Source organism: Neovison vison, chromosome 3, assembly GCF_020171115.1.
Source record: "Neovison vison isolate M4711 chromosome 3, ASM_NN_V1, whole genome shotgun sequence".
NCBI lineage: Eukaryota > Metazoa > Chordata > Mammalia > Carnivora > Mustelidae > Neogale > Neogale vison.
This window is the reverse complement of record NC_058093.1, coordinates 80306908-80318132: the sequence shown is the minus strand read 5'-3', so window position 1 is coordinate 80318132 and position 11225 is coordinate 80306908. Positions and strand designations below refer to the sequence as shown.

Here is an 11225-nt window from a genome sequence, read left to right as displayed (position 1 = left end):
ATTCTATTAAAGTTAGTTTCTTAAAAGTTATAAATGCCCCATAATTTTTTTAGCTGAATATTTTCTTTACCTAATCTTTAACATAATGGGCTGTTTCACTACCATGTTTGATATTAAGAAAAAATGCTGTTTTATACTTTGCACAACTTTAGAGGCCCCAAATTAATGGGAAAAGTGTGTGTGTGTGTGTGTGTGTGTGTGTACCGTGAAATAAGTACTATTGTTGAAGAAAGTAATTTAGATAAGAAGTTTTGCTTATTTTTTTCTTTTTTTAAAAGGTTTTATTCATTTATTTGAGAGAGAGAGAGAGAGCACAAGCAAGACAGCACAGCAGGGGACAACAGAGGGAGAGGGAGAAGGAGAAGCAGGCTCCCCACTGATCCCCACTGATCAGGGAGCCCAATGCAAGCCCGTATCTCAGGACCTGGGATCATGACCTGAGCTGAAGGCAGTTGCTTAACCAACTGAGCCACCCGGGGGCCCCAGTTTTGCTTCTTTTTGTGCATTTCTTTTTATCAACTCTAGTTTTCTCAATGTATTAGAATTTTACATCTACATTGGAATGCTACTTTAGGACTTTAAAGTGCATAGGTCCTATGATTCTCTATACATTAACTTGCACTTGTATAATTTTTCACTTATTACCACAGAGAGTAAAAATAAATGATTGGTATGATTGAATAGCAGTTGTATTTGTTTTTAAGTTTCCCAGAGGATTCAAAATACATTTAAATTTTGATTTTTCCAAACTTGACATCCCAAAGAATGTTATGATATGGCAATATATTCTCTATCACTTGTCTTGGGGTAGGTGGAGAGAACACTCTAAAAAGCTATCTCCTTTTTATAACAGTTTCTTGGCCTGAATTATAAATTCTGAATTGTAACACTATAGCTGTTCACTGTTAGAAGCAGGTCAAAGTAACAGAGTTTTAAACTTCTAACAGTTGTAACTGTTTATTCACAGTGAAATTAATTTTGACTTGACTCTGAATTTTATAAGGTCTTCCTAACTTTTATTTATTTATTTATTTGTTTTGTAGAAGATACTTTCAAATAAAAGTTCCCCAAATTTTCATTTAAAAAAAATTTTTCCTCTTAAAACTCCTTTTTAAACAAGGTCATGAGATTTTATAAGGTCTTCCTAACTTTTATTTATTTATTTATTTGTTTTGTAGAAGATACTTTCAAATAAAAGTTCCCCAAATTTTCATTTAAAAAAAATTTTTCCTCTTAAAACTCCTTTTTAAACAAGGTCTGTTCTCTTCTTCAATCAAGTATTTAGAATTTCCAGTAAGAAACAGAATGGTTTTCAGCTAAGTGCAAATATCAGAGTAACATGAAATTAATTTTTTTGAAAAGTAAAATTATAGGAATTTTTTTTATTGTAATGTGCAATAAACAGTTGTTTGCATAAAATTCAAATGACTGTCTACAGCTCACAGAAAGCCATGAAAATGTGACTATCTTATTCTGGGTATAGAAATAAATAGAATTGTGCCCTTTATTCCTATGTCCTCTTTTTTTTTTTTTTTTGGTCATTATGCTTTAGGAAAACTTAAGATTTCATAGCACACTCACCACACAGTTTCCTTTCTTAGCTCGGCCAGCTTGTGCAGGCGTTGGAGTGCTTTTTCCTGTTTTCTTTCATCTTTCCTGGATTTAGATGCTACATTTCGAGCAAATTCCCTTTGTTTCAGTTCTTTGAGCCTCTATTAAGAAATATGGAAATGATTAATGGTATTTGGCTCTATGGCAATGTTAAAACTATTATTATTATTCTTGGAATTTTCCAGTACATTATCTTTGACCTCATCTAAGGAAAATACATTTGTGCCAATTCACTTCTAGTAAAAATATTTTTTGTATCTTTGGCTTGTGAAAATGCCAAAGAATGTTATTACATTATATTAAGGATATAGCTAAGCCTTAGCTAAATTGAAATTGAAAACTTTCATCTCTGCTTACTGATTTTTCTGCCAAGATTCTGTGCCTAATTCACATGGAAGTGCTGGAGTCTTGTAAACTCCTAATTTTCAAACAAATTTAATTAGCTTGTATATTTCAATTATATATCATAAAATTCATCATTTTGATGTGCTGCATATTAGAAAGGTATCTGGCCCTTTTCACATTTTCTAAGAAGAATAAATGTTTTATGTTAATCAATAAGGCATATAAACTCTATCTATGTGATTTAAAACAATCTCTCCTTTCAAACATCAGCACATTCCCCAAATAATTCAAGATCTGGGAAGAAAAGTGATAGTAATTTTTAGAAATTCTTTTTACACTGAGCATATTTTTCATTTGTAATAAAGGAGTTCATTTTTGGGGGGTTGAAAGCATTTTGGCCAGAAAAAGAGAATGTCAACTTGAATAGAATTGATAAATAGACATGTCCGTGGCATGATTTAAGAGACACCATAGTGGTCCCATGCCTCAAATATTTTCACTATAGTCTTCCACAGAGTGTATAGTTATTAAAAATAATTAAAGTAATATTATTTTTCTCATGAAGACTTATAGTGTTATGCATTTGTGATATGTCAGAGTCTTTGAATAGGACTCTAAGATAATAAAGCATACACAAATTACATTTTTATGAAGTGATTGAATAAAGTCTTAATAAATGCCTTATACATATACACTGGTGTATGCCAGGGGCTTAAAATAATGCCTGGTATATAAAATGCCTGATCAATAAATAGGTGTTGGTTTATATGTGAATCACTTAGATCCTCCAAATTGGGAAATTTCTGGCCTCTAAAAAAGTTAGTCATACTGATGAAATAATGTCAGACTCCTGGTGATCTTGAATTATATCTACTTAATTTCACTTACACAGAACCATAGCTTAAGCTTCAAGTAATTTCTAATATTTGAACTAATCGGATTTATATAAGGTGTGTATATATGCATATACATAAGATTATTCCAGATTAAAGAATAATTATTTTAAAATACTATAGAATATTGATCATGAAAAAAAATCTAGAATTTGAGTATAATAGGGCAAAAAAGTTTTAACTCTAAATTTTAGGTATTCATAATCTTGGTCACCTCCATTTCCTAAAACCTTGAAGTCATAGCAAGCAAGACTTATTCAAAATTAATTATTGAGCACTAGCTCTGTTAAATAGCTGTTAAATGGCTGGGATTTAAGAAAAATATTAAACAAAATGTCTTTATCTTTATATGGTTTGTGTCCATGTGTCTGTGAGTGTGTAAGTATATGTGAGTGTTTGTGTATATGTATTTTTTGGAAATAAGAGAACAAATACAGGAAGAGATAACAGCAGTCATTGATTTAGGTATTTTTACTGTGCAATGTAAGGACAGAAGAGGGGTGCCCAAAAAATCCCAAGAAGTTTACCTGGGAAAAGTGATATCTGATTTGGATCTTCAAGGATATAAAAAAACACGAAGAAGAAGGGTTGGATGTTGGAGGAGAGATAATAGTTCAGGGAAATTTTATGTAAATGTAGAAAATAGGAGCATGCATATACCAAAAAAAAAAAAAAATGCAGAAAGAGAGAAGTATGGTTAAAGAAGATTGTGTGTATAGAAGTGATGAGAATTGATGAATTATAGTATCTAACCAAACCAAACCTGTCTATCACATTATGAAATGTGACTGGAGGAAACACTGAAGGATTTTAAACAATGCAGTGCTACAATGGGATTTTCATTTTGTCAAGAACCATTTGTCATCAGTGAGCATGAAATTTTGCCGTGGAACAATATTAAAGATAAGGAGATGCATAGGTAGGATACTATAGTAGTTTAGGTAAGGAACACTAAGAACCTTTTCTAAGGCAGTTGCAGTAGGAAGAAAAAGTAGAATTGGTGACTTATTTGATGTGCATAATTGAGTGGCCTAAAGGGTATTACCTTTACTGAGAAATACTACTTGCCATTTCAAGAAAGAGGCATTCAATCAAGAGAGGGTTTGTGTGCTAGGAGGAGGATGCTAACAGAGAATTTGAAAGAAAATAGAAACAATTCTCTAAATATTTAAAGAATCAAAGTGACAAATGAAATAAAGCAAAAAAAGTTGAAATATCAGTGTAAGAATGTTCAAAAGATTTTTAACTCTTATTTTTAAATAATGATATTTTAACAAATTGAGATAGTTTATTTCCTACATGATCCTTTGGGAGACAGCAGATGACAAACAAGAAAGTTAGACTGGACTATTTTTATTAAAATCTCTAGGATACAAATTAATTTCTATTACATATAGGTATATATAATAGTAAATTAAGAATATAATGTTTCTGACATAAGGCAAGCTTTTTTTTTTTTTTTAAAAGATTGTATTTATTTATTTGACAGAGAGCGATCACAAGTAGGCAGAGAGGCAGGTAGAGAGAGGGACAGGGGGGACCAGGCTCCCCGTGGAGCAGAGAGCCCAATGCCAGGCTCGATCCCAAGAACTCTGAGATCTTGACCTGAGCCGAAGGCAGAGGCTTTAACCCACTGAGCCACCCATGTGCCCCAAGGCAAGCTTCCCTAAAGCAAGTATATGAAATGCCAAGAGTTTCCTATTGTTTCAGATTAACCATTATGATTTAAATTAACCAGTTTCTATTGACAAAGTAGTTAAAGATCAAGGAGTCCGTTAATTACCAAATGCCAGTACCATTGTGTTTACTGTGAGTAAGTGAGTGATTGATGTGGCTGGAATCAGACTCTGGATGTGCATTTAGAGAACTGTGTATATTTAGAATGTAAATGTTGCTTTAGTCCTGTAGAGGTTGTCAAGATACACCAAACTACTTTCAAGTGTCCCTACTGATGTCAGTCTCCTTCTGTGGACAAATAATTCTCTTATCTCAGTGATGTGATATCAAGATAAACGAGCTTGCCTAACATTGATGGTCTAGCCACAGGGCTTATAGGCCAAATACTTTGGTTAGTTTTAGGCTAGAATTTATCAGCCTTGATAACTTTCTTGGATTTTCCTACAGCAAAAATAAACTCTTACATCATATTTTCTATCTTGTAGAGTAATTTTGAAAGGTAAATAATAGAAACTGAGTAAATGCTTTTGAGAATGCCAAATGGAAAGAAAACTTAAGTTCAAGTTCACACAAAGAAATATACCAGATAATACCTGTGAGACTTACAGAAATATCAATGCTATTTCAAAAGTTCCCTGAACAATTTATTAAAAGTCACTCAAAAGAAATTCTTAGTGATAAATGTCAGGACAGAGATGACAGACAGTAAGAATTAGAAAATTAGAAGAATGTTAAAAAGAATTTGTGGGAAGATATGGTCTAGCCCCAGCATTATAAAACAAATTACAATGTACACTGGCATATGATTCTATGTTTTGGAAATACACAAATAGAGAATGGAAAAACAGAATCAACATCCTTTGGTAATACTATCTCAGAGGGTTTAGTCTGCTTTTCACTGATTTACTTCTATTCGTCTATAAAGAACCAAAATGTTGTAAGGACAACACAGGTCATTGATCCTCAGATATGGTCTCAGGAAACTCATGGAACTGGATGGGTGGGAAAGTTATGATTCTGGCCTCAAGTTAGTGGTGGTGTTTTCAGAGACTGGCAAAACTTTAAACAATGTGAGTGCTGTGAAGTGTGTAAACCTGGCAATTCACAGACCTGTACCCCTGGGGCTAATAATACATTATATGTTAATTTAAAAAAAATTTAAACAATGTGAGAAAAAGTGATAGAAAAAGAGAGAGAGGAAGAGAGAACCATTTAGATAACTCATCATTTTGTGCTTGACATTTAAGTAAATTACACTGTTTTATAATTGCAAACCAAACTTCCATGAATATTCTCATATTTTGTACACTTGTCTAATTGCATCCAAAAATCGGTTCCCACAAACAAAACTGTTGGAATAAAAGATATGCATTTGCACTTTTTGAGGTTTTCTAAACTGCTGTTCCTAACTTTAAACTATTTTTGTACTCTTCTCAATTGTATATAAGAGTATACATCATATCCAATATTGGGTAACATCACTCTTAATTCATTTAATTAATAGGCAACAAATAATATACCCTTAGTGTTTTGCCTATAATTCTTTTGTTTCCTAAGGAAGCTGGAATATTTTTATATACATATTAGCCACCCATATTTCATCTAGAATTGATATTGTTCCTTAAAATTTATTAAGCAATATTGCATATGTTACTTTGCTTGGGTCTGAAAATAAACATATAAACAAACACAATGAACATTATGATCTGTATTTAGAGAAAGCAAAACTGAAGCTAAGCAGATTTTAGAGACTAGTCCAGAATCGCATGGTAGAACCAGGACTGGAATCATGATTTCCTGGAACATTTCTTATGATTTATCTCCTATATTTATGCCGCTCTATGGTTTTCAAGCTGTGCTTTTAGGTTGGGCTGACTTGGCTGCGAGGCATATAACCATTTATCTCTCAGCAAGTATTAATTGAGTGTACACTACGTGTCAGCTGTTATTCTAAGCACAGTCGATACATCAGTGACAGAAGAAAAAATGTCCGTTTGTTTCTTGAAATGTTTATGAGAGTTGAGAAAGACTATTAAGACATATATAAATAAGTTAGTTGTATACTTCAGGACACCGAAAATTCGGTAGAAGAAACAAAGTTAAACAGAGTTCATGCAGCAAGGGGAGAGATACCAACTTACAACACAGTGATGAGGGAAGGATTTCTATTAGCTGACTTTTCTGTTTCTGTTTAACAATGACCATAAACTTAATAGCTTAAAATAGCACAGATTTATTATCTCACAGCTTCTGTAGGTCAGTAGGCTTTGCTTAATCAAGGTGTTGGCCAAGCTGCATTCTCATCTGCAGGCTTGTCTTGGAAAAAATAATCTCCCAAGCTCCTGGAAGTTGTTGGTAGAATCCATTTCCTGTGGTGGTAGGATAGAGAGCCCCAGCTTCCTATCACCTGGCAGCCAGAGCCATTCTCAGTAACTGGAGCTGCCAGGAGTTTCTTGCCCCGTGACCCACTCACAAGCTATCTTACAATATGGCAGTTCTTCACCATCAGCAAGGAAGAGTCTCCATTCTGCTGAGACTGAGTCTTTTTAATTTTTTTTTTTTTTTAAGATTTTGTTTATTTATTTGAGAGGGAGAGAGACAGTGAGAGACAGAACAAAAGCAGGGAAAGTGGGAGAGGGAGAAGAGGCTTCCCATTGAGCAGGGAGCCCAACATGGGGCTCAATCCCAGGACTCTGGGATCATGACCTGAGTTGAAGGCAGACACTTAACGACTGAGCCACATAGTCACCCCTGAGACTGAATCTTATATAACACAATCTATATAAAGCAACCTAATTAATGGAGTTTCTTTCCCCCTATTTTATCAGTTAGAAACAAATCACAGCTTCTATCCACATTCAAGGAAAGACTAAATGGGGGTCAACTCAGGGTGTGTCCCTCATAGAAGGTGTGTCTCCTCATTGAGAAGGTGATATTTGAGTAAAGACTGTGCTCTCCTCACACAGAGTAAAAGGAGTAGTGAACTGCAGATTATTTTGTTTTGATTACTGTTCTTAGCTGTGTGTTAGCACTGACATTCCTTAGCTTCCAAGTTTATAAAGGGTGAGAAAAGAATGATCTGAACCACAACACTAGGCAGGTGACCAATGATAGAGGAAGAAAAAAGTCAGGTGTAGTTTCCAGATAGTTCTTCACTATATGCAGGCACCACCCAAAGTGGAAAGTGCAGCATCACTGCTTGAGGGACATCCCTCAAGGAGAGTGATGAAAGGAAATCCTCCCAGTATACAAACTTTGAATCAGTGTTGTTCATTTTTATTGGGAGGAGAAATGGCCAGAAGAGATATACTGATCCATGGGCTGTGGGCCATAGGTTGGCTGGATAATTAGAAACTTGGGAGGAACATAACTGAAAAATTAGTGACAAGAAGGTCTGGGGAAAGGTATGTGGCTAGATCCCTCTGAATGGTCTAAGAATCTGAAGATATTTGTGTCCTGTGTGAATGCTCCACAAAGGATCACCTCAGTAGAAGACGATTTTTACATTAATGTAGATAGGATAACCTGTTCTGTGAATACCACACAGTCTGTCTCCTCAACCACCCCTGTCACTGTCCAATGAGCTCATGAACAAAATGGCTATAGGGCATGGATGGTGGTTATACATGGGGTCAGCAATATGGACTTCCACTCAGCAAGGATGACTTGTCTATAGCTACCTCTGAGTGCCTTAACAGCCAGGAACAGAACTCAGTAATGAGCCAAAATGAATGAACAACAACAATAACAACAACAACAATAACAAAAACCCCAAATAGAAACATACTCATAAATACAGAGAACAAACTCGTTGTTATCAGAGAGGAGGTGGGTGAGATAATAGGTAAAGGAAATTAAGAGGTACACACTACCAGTTGTAAAATATAATTAGTCACAAGAGTGTAAGTCAGCATAGGGAATATTGTCAACAACATTGTAATAACTTTGTATGGTGACAGATAGTAACTAGACTTAATCATGGTGATCATTTTATAACATTGAGTCATTACACTGCATACCTGAAACTAATATAATATTGTATGCCAACTTCAATTAAAAATTTTTAATAGAGAAATAAAAAGTGGAAACAAAACAAAAACAGTGAGCCCTCAATATGGTACCGTTCTCCCAGGGGTGATCAGCCAGTTCCCTGGTGGCAGGTTGATTAAATTGGGACAGCTTCCTTCATGAAAATGGCAGTGTTTTGTTCTTCCTCTAGATATGGACCTGTCATTTCTCCATGCAATGCTTCTGCCAAAACTATAGTCCATGGACTTACAAAATGCCTCATTAACAATCATGGTATACTACCCAGCTTGTTTTTGATCAATGAACTCACTTCACCACAAATATAGAGTGACAGTGGGCTTATGTTCATATAACTCATTGATCTTATTGTGCTCCCTACCACCCTGAAGTAGTTTATTTGATAGAATGGTGGAATGGCCTTTTGAAGATTCTGTCATAGCTCTTTCTAGGTGACAATACCTTGAATGGCTGGAGCACCATTATCTAGGATGCTCTGAATGAGTATCCAACATATGGTCATGTTCCTTTCATCACTGGATTGAAAGGTTAAAAATCAGGGTGTACAAATAGGGATGGTACCACTCAACCCTTTAGGAATGAAAGTTTGGGTCACTACACAGGAGGAAGAACCATAACCAGCTGATGTGCTTGCTGAAGTCAAAGGGAATAGGAGGTGGAAGAAGGCAGATATAAATACCAACAACAACATGTGACTAGTTACAGAAGTGAAGACTGTAATTGTCATGGGCATTTATGAATATATATACTCTTTATTTTCTTCCCTCCTTTATCTTCTTATTATATAACATAAGATGTATCAAATTTACACCATAGTATTTAAATACTAACTTTACATCATAGTATTAAAATTCTAGGGTATCAACGAGAAGAGTGAACACCACCCACCCAATCACTCTGTATCCTCTTCTGAGGCCTGAATGTGTTTTTGGTTGGAGACAGCATAGTTGAATCATGTTAGGAAGCATATGACCTGTAAAGAGTGCCTATGGGTGAGAAGTTGATGAGGAGTGGACTTGTGATGCTTAACAGTATGTGTCAACCAGGCTAGGCCATATATTTGATCAACTATTTGGTCAATATTTGGTCAAAGCCAAGTATTTGGTCACATGTCCTGGTGTCACTGTGAAAGAACTTTTTGAATAAGATTAACATTTAAATCAGATGAGTAATCAATTTATTCATTAAATCCTAGCAAAGCAGATTACCTTCCATAATTCATTCAATCAGCTAAAGGTTTTTTTTTGTTTGGTTGGTTTTTTTAGATTTTATTTATTTGACAGACAGAGATCACAAGTAGGCAGAGAGGCAGGCAGAGAGAGAGGAGGAAGCAGGCTCCCCACTGAGCAGAGAGCCTGATGCGGGGCTCAATCCCAGAACCCTGGGATCATGACCCGAGCCGAAGGCAGAGGCTTCAATGTACTGAGCCACCCAGGTACCCCAGCTAAAGGTTTTAATAGCTAAGACTGAAGTCCTTGGAGATGAAAGAATACCTCCAGACAGCCTTTGGACTTGAGACTACATCAGCTCTTTCCTGGTGTTCCGGGCTGGTGGTCTGCCCTGCTAACTTTGGATTTGATTTCACCCACAATTGTGTGAGTGAATTCTTTAAAATCTCTCCTTGTCATTTATCTATGTATGTATGTATGTATCTATCTATCTATCATCTATCTACCTCTCTCTCTCTCTCTCTCCCCATATATATAAATACATACATAGTTCTGTTTCTCTGGAGAACCCTGATTAATACAGTTTTTCACCAGAGAGTGAGTAATCTAGCTGTGATGTCTATGGTAAACCTTGCAAACTGCCTTCCCTTTATCAATCATATACTTCTACCTCATTATTAGTAGAATTCCAATTTGGTGGCTAAGTAAAGTACTCAACTAAAAGAGTAAAAATCTCAACCTCCTTTGTAAATAAGAGTGGCAAAGTGATACAATCCTCACTAACTGAAGTAAATGTTTCTAAGGAGGATGTCCCTAAAAATATTTTTAAAAAGGAAAGCCTCATTAGAAGAAAAGATCCCTTTCTGTTTGTTTTGTTTTGTTTTGTTTTTAACGATGTCATTTGCTTCCTACTCATATGTAATTGTGAGTCTAAGACGGCAGCAGCCTCTTAGCTACCAGCTATTGAAAACAGCTATCAGCTTAGCAGAGAAGGTCTAGATGCCAAATAAAGCAGAACGAAAAAATAAAATAAAATAAAGATTCCTATACCCTAATAGCATTGTTGAATTACTAGGACTGATTGTTTAGGTAGTTTTGGGGGGAAAATATCCAACTTATTTGAGTTTTCTCTTACCTGCAGCCAGATATAATTTTAACTTACATACTCATTTAGTAGATGTGTGACTAGATAATTCATATTCTTAGACATTTGCATCTACAGATGAAGATGCTGATGACATGTAAATTCTTTCCAGTTTTTACATTCAAAGATCAATATTTTCAATGTCACTTTTATGAGATAGTGAATAATTGGTATAGTTAGAAAAATAATTAGTATTACCTTGTTAGGTAATTTCCCTTTTACAAGTAAATCCATTACGGCTTTGAACTGCTCCAATACTGCTGTTATTAGTTTTGTATTTCTTAGTAAGTTAATATATCACCAACTATTACTGTTTCCACAAGCTTAAAATTTCTTTTT

General features: G+C 35.0%; 1 protein-coding gene across 1 annotated transcript in view; it reads right to left on the bottom strand.

Annotated features, from left to right (window-relative positions):
• Positions 1 to 11225, bottom strand: part of ZNF804A (zinc finger protein 804A) — a 281801-nt gene that overhangs the window by 4845 nt on the left and 265731 nt on the right. Inside the window, exon 3 of the mRNA XM_044242498.1 lies at positions 1582 to 1712. Coding sequence (XP_044098433.1) covers positions 1582 to 1712 — 131 coding nt within the window. The remainder of the gene's footprint in view (positions 1 to 1581; positions 1713 to 11225) is intronic.